Here is a 12,953-nt window from a genome sequence, read left to right on the forward strand (position 1 = left end):
TCTTAAATAGTTTGATATCATGATGCAATGGCATGATTTTTACGATTTATCATACCTTATTGATAATTAGGGACATGTTCTGCAATAGTACTAGTTTTTGTAGTGGTTGTTGATATTGGAAGTATTTGTTAGTTGTGAGAGTAGTTTGTATGTATTGTGGCTACCCGTAAATGTCTGAAGTCTCCTGGTGGTAACTAAACTCATGAAACTTGTCTGGGATCACAAGTTCCTTGTGTGGTGGTAAGACTCACAATCATCACATTACTCAATGCAGATAACTTTTATGAGCAATGATCTCTCTATTATTTGAGGTAAACTCGACTCTCATTTGTGCCAAGTTATGCTATTTTTGCCCATTTTACCACTAAAATTGTATATCTTATGCCTAAAGCGATACTAACTAGGTTAGTTAACCTTTTGAATTTTTGATTAGGTGATTTCTTACAAGTTTCATTTTTGTGTTGCTTGATGTACTAATAATTAAGTAGAAGACCAATAAGCAACCAATGCATCTTGATCATTGATAGGGGATGGCAATTCAGTTAGGATTTTAGTTTAGTCACGAGTGCATTAAAAAATTTGGGTCAATTTTGGATTAATCGAGTTTGAAAGTTTATCAATAATGTCAAATTGGTTCAAGATCAGCTATGATTTTCTAACCCTATTCATCAATTAAGGCAAGGTGTCGATCTATTAAAACAATATTTATTTTATTTATGACAGTGGCATCATCGCATATTGCTACTAATCCCGTGTTTTCACAAGTGCACAAACATGCTAAGATTGACACTGTCCATAACAACGTGAATCTTAAAGCTCTTCGTTTTAGTTAGTTCCTCGTTCTTACTCGCAAGTCGAACATTCAAGAATCAAGATCTTTACGACCTAAGAGGACAAAATTGGCAAAAGAGCATAACACAACTCACTAGACGTAAATATGTAATAGTCTCTGAATATGTAAGTCTCACCCATAAGACCATACACCGAATGATTATTTCATAGAAATATCTTCATAAATATAATAATATTTTTTCTTCCTATCTTATCGACCTCTCCTAGTACGCGGGAGCCAACGTGAATTCTTTGTAAACACTCTTAGGTCTCTTACCTTAGTACCTTAGACTTATTCGAATAGATTCTTTAATATTACTCTTCTCCAAAATCATTAAACACTAACAACTAGTAATAATACTAATATTGTTAACTAATATGACACGCAAAATCCTAACACACTACACATAAATCCCTCTCTTTATCTAGGATTTGGCATTCATACATTCTCTCTTTGCCTCTAACAATCACCAGAAGCCGGCCATGGTCCCATAATTTGATAATTATGCCCCATTCTTATCTTTATAGTATAATACTATCGTATTCAATTCAAATCAATCGTATACTATACAATAAAATGTGTGGGTCCCACAATATGGTTGACACGTTCACATTCAAGCCGCATATATTAAACCTTTTCATCCAAATGTTCAATCATTCCAAGGCCTAATGGGCCCCAAAGTTCACGTCATAATTCCGGATATTATCCTTATCTCCAACTTATTAGGTCCACCGAAGCCCAGGCCCATACCACTTGCCCACCTTTTCTTTTCATTATTTATTCAGTAGTTTGCTTTTTTCTGTTTTTTCTATCAAATATTTGTCCATTTGTTGATTACTCCCTATTAATTAAGAGACGTTATTATCAAGTTTTCTAAGTCCACCTAAATATAATTTTTGGGTTACGTCATTTAGTTTAGTGTAGTCCACCAACATTTTAGCTGTATAGAATAATGTCTTCTTTTTAATACTTCTGCCCCTTTTGACCTGCAAACATCATGGAAATAACCCAGAAATTAGTATGCACTTTAATGATTACATACATATAAAAATATTTACTTTAAAACAAACACAAACCAAATGATCTAACAAACCAAAAGTCCAATTACAAGTCACAATACACACACACTCATCACACACACAAAATATTAAATACTTGTACATAAATAAACACAGAAAAATAAATGATTGAACCACTGGAAATTACAAAAAATATATAAATAGAAATTTCGCAAATTAGAGTTAAAAAAAAAAATCACACACACGTAATATACAAACAAGTGACCAATAAAAAAAAGGGACAATACCTTCCAAAAAAAATCCAGGTTATACGTGTTAATGTAATTGGTTAAATTAGCATTAAATGCGCTCACCCATTAAAAAAAAAACGGCTAAATCGAAGGTCCAAAAATCCAAGGCCAAAAAAATAGGCATTAGAATCTGAGAATCACCGGAAAATTATGGGAATTTTGAACATTCAGATTTCAACAACTCCGGATTCTCAGTAGTACACACAGAACCAGTATTTTTACACAACTACTCGTAATTACATTGACATTGACCCCATTCAAAAACTCTAAAAGACCGATTTCTGATTTTTTTTTTTTTTTTTTTTTTGGTTCAATTTTGCCAAATTTTACTATGTATACGAAAATTATATTACGTATTTCTATATATTTGTTTAATTGGACGAAAATATTTTTTTTTTTTTTATTTTTAGAAAAAAAATTAATGCAAGCGATTTGAATGTTGGATGAAGTATGAAGGAGGCCGAAAATTGGCTAGGAAATGGCAAGGATAGTAGTAGTAACAATCTCGAACGACGCCGTATTGACTTCTTCTCGCCGGCGGTGATGAACGAACAGTTACCGGAATCGGCGGCTTAGGGTTGACGAATCTCCGGCGATCGCTGTTTGTAGGAGAGAGATCAGCGCCAGAACACGAAGATGAAGGCGATGAAGCTGGAGATACTAACAGCGATGACGAAGAAGATGATGATAACGACGATTTCGGAGGAGAGAGAATTGCTCTGATCTTCAATTCGTTACCAGAAATTGACGACGCTTTGTTGTATTCTTCGATTACATTGGTGAGATCGTCGTCGGATTTGATCGAGACGAGAACGTCGAGATCTTCGCTAGGTAGCTGACATCGTAGATTCACTGAATAACCACATAGATTCTCGAGTTTCGCCATTATTTCTGTAATTCGAACAACAAGAAGCTCAATTAACCGCTTCTAGAAGCTTCGAATCAACACAAATGGAATAAAATTACGAAAAAGTTGCTCACCAGAGAAGGAGATGTCGCGATGAACAGAGACAACGCGAGTTAGGCCGCCGACGTAACGAAGTCTACCATCGGAAGGACGAGGGAGAATTTTGCCGCCATAACTACATAGAAATTTGATTGAATTTGAGGTAGAATTAATTTTCAGTTGGACCGCCATTGATAGAGAAGAAGAGGTAAGAGAGAAGAGAGAGAATATGTGAGGTTTTGAAGTCAAGTGGTTGCTTCAAACCGCTGAGCCTCAAAGATGGAAGGTTTATTTATAGCGGAGGGCTAATACAAGGGGGTGGGCCACTGGGCCGTGGCCCACACGAAATTAATTTTTTTAATTTTTTTTATTGAAGAAGTTTTAATTAAATTTATGGAAAGAAAGAAGAGAGCGGTTCCTTGAAGTTTGAAAAGGTTAAGGAAAGAGGTTGGGAAAATATTAATATTCGGATATTCTGTTTTAATTTTAAGATGGACCAAGTATGGAAATTGGGCCGTGATCTTTGTTCAGTTATTGGAGTCAAGAAAATTAACGAATGAGAACAAAGAAAAGTCGTGTGTAATGTATGTATGAAACTATGAATATATGTGCGTGTCAAGTTTACTGCACATGATATTCTTAAACCTAACGGGCATCGTTGATCGAACTTTATTAGACATGATATTCTTAAACCTAACGGGCATCCTAATGAATATTTTTTAATAGTCTCGAATTTTTGCTAACTATGGAGTATTCTATTGGGTATGTCTATTAAAATTGAATCTTAAAATTTAGTTTGCACATTTTTTCTTGACAAAAATGTAACAAGCTCTATTTGCGTGTCTATAAATGTAACGTGTTAATGCAGTTATGCTTATAATTGTATGAAACACAACAATTGAAAAAATTATAACGACAAATGTTGTCTCCTGATGTAATTAATCACCTTTTATATAATCCGTATATAATTTATGATATGATGAATATAGTATATTTCTTAGTTCTTACTTTATAAAATCTTGTTAAATTGCATATAAAGTGTATGCTTTAAATGTAAAATTTTATTTCTTTTATTTAATTAGACACGGTCAAAAATAGTAATAATCAATGTACACTAAAAGATTGTTATCAAAATCTAAACGAAACATCAATTTGAGACCAATTCAAAGGAATAATAATCAATTTAAAATATAAGTAATTATATTGTCCAATAACTTAAGGGACACACAAATCACACTCCCTACTTCCAAGTATAGTCCTACAAATTATCACCACCACGGGCACCACCCCATCATTAACCACCTCGACTGTCCTTCTCCCTGCCGGCTGCCGCCCACCATTTTCCTAACGCCCCTCATAAACACCTAGTAGTCCTTCTGCTCTCTCTTCACCTCAGTCAATCACCATATATGGCTTTTCCAGAGCGTCCCACAATCAATTTTTTATGACAATAAAACTACTTGCTTCTCTAGGTCCATTTAGACGTAATACATAGATGATACAACTAATATAGTAATACTGAATTCTTGCCTAGATACAACTTACTACTACGTAGTTAGATGTTTAATCATCTAAGCGAGGAAATGCCGCGGTACAAGCAACAATGATGTGAAGACACGACAATTAATGGCCCAACAGTTACAAGTGTCCCAAAAGAGAGAATTAATATTTAAATATCAACCATCTTTAATCATTCTAACAACGCTAAAAATCCTTATACATCCCCAATAAATATCATTAAGGACTAACAAATATCGTGTAGCTCAAAATAAGCCTTTTGATTTATAAATATAAACTACTGCATGTAAAAAAATACTATTGATGACGGAAGCTGATAGAGATTATGTAAACTTTTTAGGTACATTTGTATTGATATGTACAGTCATACAGATATACGGGGGTATTTGAACATTGACTTTTTGCTTAGGTTTTGGCTTTTTAGTTTGGTCAAACAACTAAAATATATGTTTTTTAATTGGCTTTTAAGCTGGCTTTTCCGCTAAAAGCTAATAGGAGTAGCTTTTTCTATTGGCTTGTTGGCCCACTTTATCACTAATAAATAGCTAATAACCATAAATAATTTTACCAAACACTTTTGTAAACAGTTGGTTTAAACAACTAACTTAAAAAGTCAATCTATACAACTAATATTTCCAGCTAGTCAAACAAGCCAAACAAATAAGCCAACAGCCAACAGTCGATTGCCAAACAACCCCACAATATATTGTATAATTATGTAAAGTTTTGTTACTAAAATTATTTATATTAACGGGAGTTACATTCTATTTTCTTCCTTTTTCTTTTTTTAAAACCCATTTCCTTAAATCCTTAATTACCTTTAATAAACCAAACACATCATTATAATATTTGAGTTGTACACATCTAAAACGACCTATATATTCTCAATTAGGATTTAGGAACCTTGATATAATATTATTTTATCAATCTTGCTAACATAATGTGGTAAATGCATGCACCGTATATGTACATACAAATATATAATACTTCAATCTGTATCTAGCTCCGTTGAACAAGCAAGATATGTTAGCTTTTGTTTTTTAAGAGTAGGGGTTGTATTCACTAATATAATCCAGCATTTTATTGGACTTACGTACTTTGTCAAAAGATTTGAAAAGAACTCATATATGAACAAGAGAACATTCAATTCAAATACATTAAGCATGAAGTTGAAATTAAGCAGCGTATAAAATTAGTTGACGTAACAAAAGAACAACGACAAACCCAATGCAAATCAAGGATCTTGTTTAGGGCAAGTCTTACGGGGTGATACACTCTCACAAACCAACTTTCTTGAAAGTAAGACAGAATTAAGGTTTTTGCAATCCTTTTCTCTACCTTTTTAATTATTTTCATTATATAACCCGAAATATTATTAAAATAAATTTCAAAAATGGTGGTACAAAGTATTTTGTAATTCTATGATCCTTGTGCTTGAAAATTATTAAGTCATTTGGTTGTTGATTTGTACTTCGTATAACATATACTAGCTAGTTTCTCAGCTTCATATATTATACAAAGTACATTATGTGAATTGCTAAATCACTGTCGGTATTTATCGGGCCCGTATTTTAACATGACTTTACAAACATGCTCGCATATAAAATGTACCCTATTTCACTTTTACTTTCTTTAACCACTCTCTAACTTGTTACCTCACCAACCACCAAACAACCATCATCTACGAATAACCATCACGTCATATTTTTTTATAAGAAAGTTGCTTTACTTTTCACCAATTAGCGCAAACGGTGAATGGACGAGTTTAAGGAAGCAACAGCGCCACCAGAAAGGTCGTCGAAGCATACGGAGTCGGTGAATGCTCTAAATTTTTGTCGTTTATTTTTTTTATTTTATTTCGTGATCATAGAAGGAACGCCTTAAATTTTAGAATCACCCTTGGAACATTCTAAAATTTTAGGCGTTCAAGGGGGGAAACGCCTAAAATTTTAGAATGTTATGGGGGGAAACGCCTGAAATTTTAGAATGTTCCGGGGGAGAATCTAAAATTTCAGGTGTTCCTTCCATGGAACATTCTAAAATTTCAGGCGTTCGTCTGGAACGACTGAAACAAAAAAAAATGTAAAACAAGTACCTGATCGCCAACCCCCTTACCTTTCCGATTTCTTGACATCGTCCCTTGTAGCCGGTCGCAACCCTTGGTGGCGACGGAATTGTGGTGGCTTTGCTTGGTGGTGACGGAATTGTGGTGGTTTGCTTGGTGGTGGTGGTTTGATTTGTGGTGGTTGTGGATGAAATTCTTAAGGTGAAGAGAGAGAAAAGTAAAAGTGAAAGTAAGAGAGAGAAGATTGAAGAGTTATTTAAGAAAGGGCTACTTAAAGGAGTTCATATAAAAACACAGGCGTTACCCGGTAAATACCGAACGTGGTTTAGTAGCCCCCTATATTATTGTATGTGCCACGTAGCTTGATTATAACTTATTCTACCAAATAGGAAACCCATCCTTATCCCACCACCTCTTCCACGACCTAACTTAGGAAACCCCTTGCTCACCGGCGATCGGCGTCCTTCTCTTTTCCATCGACGGCGAGCTCTGCTCTTTTCTGCTAGCTTATTTATTTTGCTTTCCTTTCAGGTTTTTCAATAAAGAAGACAAGGAGACCGATTTTCCGTCAATTTCATCGGACGTTTTACGATCGTCAGTTGTGTTAGGTCCCAGTTAACCAACGAAACAAGAAACCAAGGCTATCCTTGAAAGGAATGGTGTCCTTCCAACAAGTGTATTCTTCCGATAGAGGGTTCAGAATTATTACAGGGCTAATTCTTCAGTAAGGTCAAGTGATCGGAATGCCTAGGTGGAGGCCGCTTCCGATCAGTAATATCAATGTACAATTGATGTTACAGCTTAATCTTAACTGAACCCTTCGGGTCGAACCTAATCGAATCACCGATCCGAGACGACGAATTAATCCGAAAGGATTTAATGAGTCAACAGAGTTTTACGAATACAGACGTCGGATATCGAGCCTAGGGCGTCGAGGCCGAGCGTTGCGAAATCACAAAGCAACAAGTATGAACATAGCCCTAGCACCACACTGGCCTAGCCATGTGGATGCTAGGCTAGTTTAGGCTAGTATGCACCTAGCATGGCTAGGCGCAAGCCTAAGCACACTAGGTGTGCTAGGCGCACCATCGCAGCCTAGGTGCATCATCGCAGCCTAGGCGCGCCATGGCTACCTATCGCAGCCCTAGCATGATGCCTAGGCGCTATCGCAGCCCTAGCATGATGCCTAGGCACCATCGCTGCCATCGCAGGCACTAGGCACACCAAGCAGCCCATCGCAGCATGCGTGCTGGCTTGTGTGCTAGCCTTCGCATGGCAGCACCAAGCAGCGCACCATGCATGTGCGAGGGCCTGGGCGCCAGCATATTGCTAGGCCACGCACAGCAGCCCAGCATCACCACGCACCAAGATTGCTGTATGATGCGTGGGTGTGCGTGTGGTGCAAGGCTAATGCACGTTGTGCATGACTAGTGCGCATGGTGCGTAGCTAGTGCATGTGCGAAAGATGCTGCGTGTGGCTGGCGAGGCAAAGGGGGCCAGCATGTGTGGCTCGCTAGCAGCACGCATGCTGGGTGTGCGAGCCTGTGCGAAGGGGTGCAGCGATGATGCGTGTGGTGTGTGGGATGTGAGGGCCAGCACCAGCGCCAGCACGCACCAGCACCTAGCACTGGCACGCACCAGCACCAAGCATGCGAGGCTGCTGGGCAGTCTGGCGCTAGCTGGCTGGGCTGGCTGGTACTGCTAGCTGGCAGCAGCCCATTAGCCCTTTTGGGTGAGGCGGTTTTGTGAGGGTGGGGACCAAGGCTTTGGGAAAGCCTTGGGGAGCAAGGCAATGGTCCCCCCCACCTCTCCATGGTCCTCACCTAACCTTCTCTCTCCCCTTGACACTTGTTGCATTGTGATTGAATTTAATTATTGATTTATTTTAGAAATAAATTAATTAGCAAATTATTCATTCTCCCACATTGGTTGGGGAATGAAGTTCAAGGGTTCATTTCCCTATAAATACCAAGCTTGGGTATTGGGAAATGAACAACCTTGAGTGGAATTAAAAAGACAACTCTAAGTAAGAGTAAACCTTTGATTCGTAGGAGTTATTTTGTCCGGGTTTTGTCTAACCTTCAAGACTTAGGACGTTCGGGTCGGGTCGAGGGTAAGATCCGTCGGAGATCTCGTTTTTTCGGGATTTTGAAGTAAGAGCTCTTTGGGAGTGAAGCACGCGACAAAGGTATAATTCTTGTTCTTAATATTGTTTGATTAAATTTAATATGCTTGTTAATTGTTTTAATTAAGGGGCGGGTCTTGGTGGGTTTCCTTCCGCGTAGTGTCGGGTCACTACGAAACCCTACAATCCTTATTGCCCCCGTCGAAAGGAATTTTGTTAGTTTTGCTCCCGGCGGAAAGGGTAAAGTTAAGGCTAGGGTTTCCCTTCCTTAATCCAAGGTTCGATTTGGGTGAGGTGGTTCTTTTTGCGTTGGCCTTTGGCGGCTATTCTCAGTGGTGGTTCAGAGTTCGACGGTGCGGTATTTTCTTGTAATCTTCTTCTAGTAACAAGTAGCTTTGTGAGTATTTATTTGTTTTTTTAGGTGTTCTCCGTTTGCTCTGGTTTGTTCTTGTTTTGCTTAGGTAGTTTGCTCTTGTTGTTTGGGCTTTCTGCCTTTAATAAGGGAGTCTCTTGTTATTGATGTTTTGTCTTGTGCCGAGGCTTCTTTTGGTAGTACCTTTTATGGAGGGTAAAGGAGTGTTGTCTTTGGGGTCTTGTTGGGCAGTTTTGCTCTATTTGTTAGAGGTTGCAAGGTTAAGTTCAACCTTTCTTGTGGTGTTGATGGTCCTGTTGATTTCCTTTTTGGGGTGTGACTACGGTTCCCTGGAAGTTACAGGTGAGTGGGTCACCGAGTGTTTTAGAGTGGTTTCGTTTGATAGTAGTGTTTTCAGGGGGTGGGTTTATTTGTGCAGGGGTACGGTTCCTGCATTTGGAGTTTTCCGGAGGAAGGTGTTGTTGAATGGAGAGGTTTGTTGGCTCGTCTTGATGTTTCGTGGTTTTGGGATGATAAGAGTATTCGGTCAGTTGCTATCATCCCATTGTTAGTGTTTGTGATGGAAAAGTCAGCCATCACTGTTAATCGGCTCCCCATCTTTAAAGTTTGGGGTAAGCAAAGTCCTCCAATGTCCTGCACTCACAGTTGGTAGAGTTGCAGACAGAGAACCTGCATTGTCGTGCAAGGTTTCTCAAGGTAGTGTTATAAAAAAAATATGACTCTTTTGGTTGTATTCCCAGACTCCTAGGAAGTAGTTGCCCTTTGCCATCCCTGGAAGTGAAGTGGTGTCAATGGTCAGGTTTCCTACAACAGGGTGTAGTCTTTCGGTCAGTGTTGGTCTTGGATTTTTGCAAGCTTCAGTTCTCATCTCTCGGTCCATCTCGAGTTTTTCGGTTAAGTTGGCAATTCCTGGTCCACAATGAAGTTTCGGTAGGTTTCTCTTGGTTTTCCCGACTCCGAAATCAATGGTGTTATGCAATTGGTGGTCTTCGTCACGACTCCATATCTTGGTCCTCAGCAAAGTTACACAGGGTTGCTAGTTTGCTGTTGGTGTGTTTAATTTTTTGTGTTTGCTTGTTTTTAGTTAGTTTTAGCTCTGAGGTTGTAATTTGCTCTTTATTTATGAAGTTCTCATTGTCACACAAAAAAAAAAAAAAAAAAAAAAAAAATCTACCAAAAGTTGTACACCAAGGAAAAATCAACTTCCCTACAATTATAAAGTACCGGAGACAATGAATAACTACAACATGGGTCCATCATGTTGATCTAAACCACTATGAAACTCTGATTCACAAGAAGACACAAGTTTGTCCCTGAATGAAATGACAGAAAGCGATTGCATGCATGATATATGTTAAGGTTACTAAGCTATCATCTATAATTATTCTGTGTAATAAAATAAGGACATTGAGTTTGATAAATTCGATCCAACCATAACAAATCACATGATTAGGTGTTAGTTCAAAATTTGCATCAAATGTGGCCAAGGCATCACCAACCACCCACGTATGTACTTCACTAAGTTACACTTCTCATTTATTTTGCTCCAAATATTTCTAGAGCTCTCGTACTATATTATCTCCATGTTATTATTCTGAATTATCTGGTATATTTCATGTCATATTCTATGTGGATAGGATGTTCTATGCTCTCTCCTTTTCACCATTTTCACATAATGTAATTGTAATAATCTAGAGTGTATTATATCAATATATAGCCAAAGTTATATTACCAGCACGAGCACCACACATATCTCTTTAAACATATATGATATATGCACTTGACTAGGCGTATGTACGCTTGAGCTAGATTGAGTACAATTTGATTAAATTATACTGTAGAATATTGTAATAAAGTACGATATGCATTTCATGATTAAGGTTGTCAACACGACCAAAACAACAAAAAGAAGGAGAAATTGAAAGATAATAATTGTTTTTCATAGGTTGGCAAGGTATGTACAACAAATATTTATACAACACGAGAGAATAACAAACTAGCTAAAAGATAAGAACTATGCTAAACTCTAGGTTATAAACAAGGAGAAGATAAATACAATATTGTTATTATCCATAATTATCCAATCTTATGCTTATCATGCCCCCGCAAGATGGACGGCGAGTAAGTGAGTCCAATCTTGGTTAGAAGAGTATCCAGACGTGGTCTAGACAGTGGTTTAGTTAGGAAGTCCGCTAATTGATCACCAGTTGGCACATGTACAACCCGTAGTAGCCCCTTTTGAACATTTTCTTGGATGAAGTGATAGGCTACGGCAAGGTGCTTCATTTTTTATTCAAACACTGGATTTGCGCTGAGATATGTTGCACTTAAGTTATCACAAAATATTCTAGGAGTGCATGGCAGCTTGATACCCATTTCAAGGAGTAGATTTTGGACCCATAATAGCTCATCAGTTGTTGTAGCCACTGACTTATATTCAGCTTTTGTGGATGATCGAGCAAGAGAGCGTTGCTTCTTTGAACACCATGTGATTGGAGTTCGACCAAGGAAAATAATGTGACCCATTGTTGATGTAAAATCGTCACGATTTCCAGCCCAGTCTGCATCCAAAAAACCATGCAAATTTGGTGTAGACTCTCGGTATATTGTGAAACCTTTGTCTAGGGTGCCACTCAAGTAACGTAGTAATCGTTTAAGGGATGTCCAATGAGAAGTGGTTGGGCAATGCATGAATTGGGATAGCTTGTTGACAGCAAAGGCAACATCCGGTCTTGTGAGAGTGAGGTATTGTAGACTTCCAACTGCCATGCGATAATCTTTAGGGACGGCTAGTGGAGTACCTGAAGAAGCTGTTAAGTGTTCTGTCAAAATCATGGGGGTTGATGCTGGTTTGGAGTCTTGCATGCCGAGCTTTTCTAACAAGTCCAGAGTATACCTTCGTTGATTTAGAAAGAGACCAAGAGGTGTTGGCATGACTTCAACTCCGAGAAAGTAAGATAGATCACCTAAGTCCTTCAAAGAGAAGCGGTTAGAAAAGCTTTTGATAAACTCATTAAGAAAGGTGGTATTAGGGCATGTAGCAATGATATCATCGACATAGACAATAAGATATATTGGGGTGGTGGAGTGATGATAAATAAATAATGAGGCATCCGAAAAACATCGCCGAAAGCCAAACCCAATAAGGTAGTTTGCTAATTCGGTGTACCATGCCCTAGAGGCTTGTTTAAGGCCATATATAGCCTTCCGGAGCTTGCATACATGTGTGGGGTGTGTAGGGTCAGTGAACCCTGGAGGTTGGGTCATATAGACCTCTTCCGATAAGTTTCCCTGTAAGAAAGCATTATTTATGTCTAATTGATAAAGATGTCAACCGTTTGAGACTGCAAGACTCAAGAGGGTTCGAATTGTGGCAGGTTTTACAACTGGGCTAAAGGTGGCTGAGTAATCAATGTCGGGACGCTGTTGAAAACCTTTTGCTACTAGCCTAGCTTTGTAGCGTTCAATAGTACCATCCTTATGGTATTTGATGCGAAAAACCCATTTGCATTTAATTATGTTGGTGGCAGCATTCGGTGGTGAGAGCACCCACGTGCCAAGACGGTGGAGTGCTGCTAGTTCCTCTTCCATGGCTTGCTTCCACTGAGGTTCTTTAAGGGCTTGTGTAATGGTGCGTGGTATAGAGGGTTTTGGTTGGATGGTGGTGTGGTGAGCATATTTTGGGTTGGGTTTGAATATGTTGTTTTGGGATCTAGTGATGATGCCAGGGGGCTGGTTTGTTGGAGTGGTGCGTGAGGGTGCTGGGTTACGGCTGTTGGGTGCTT

General features: G+C 38.5%; 1 protein-coding gene across 1 annotated transcript; it reads right to left on the minus strand.

The window, feature by feature from the left end:
• Positions 1–1,998: 1,998 nt before the first annotated feature.
• LOC110727581 lies at positions 1,999–3,545 on the minus strand. The gene is made up of 2 exons (XM_021907155.1): positions 3,123–3,545; positions 1,999–3,032 (listed from the first exon to the last, which is right to left on the minus strand). The coding sequence occupies exons 1-2, from the start codon at positions 3,277–3,279 to the stop codon at positions 2,560–2,562; spliced, it is 630 nt and encodes a 209-aa protein (XP_021762847.1). The 5' UTR covers positions 3,280–3,545; the 3' UTR covers positions 1,999–2,559.
• Between the last annotated feature and the right edge of the window lie 9,408 nt (positions 3,546–12,953).

The sequence above is a fragment of the Chenopodium quinoa genome, unplaced genomic scaffold, assembly GCF_001683475.1.
Source record: "Chenopodium quinoa cultivar QQ74 unplaced genomic scaffold, ASM168347v1, whole genome shotgun sequence".
NCBI classification, from domain to species: domain Eukaryota; kingdom Viridiplantae; phylum Streptophyta; class Magnoliopsida; order Caryophyllales; family Amaranthaceae; genus Chenopodium; species Chenopodium quinoa.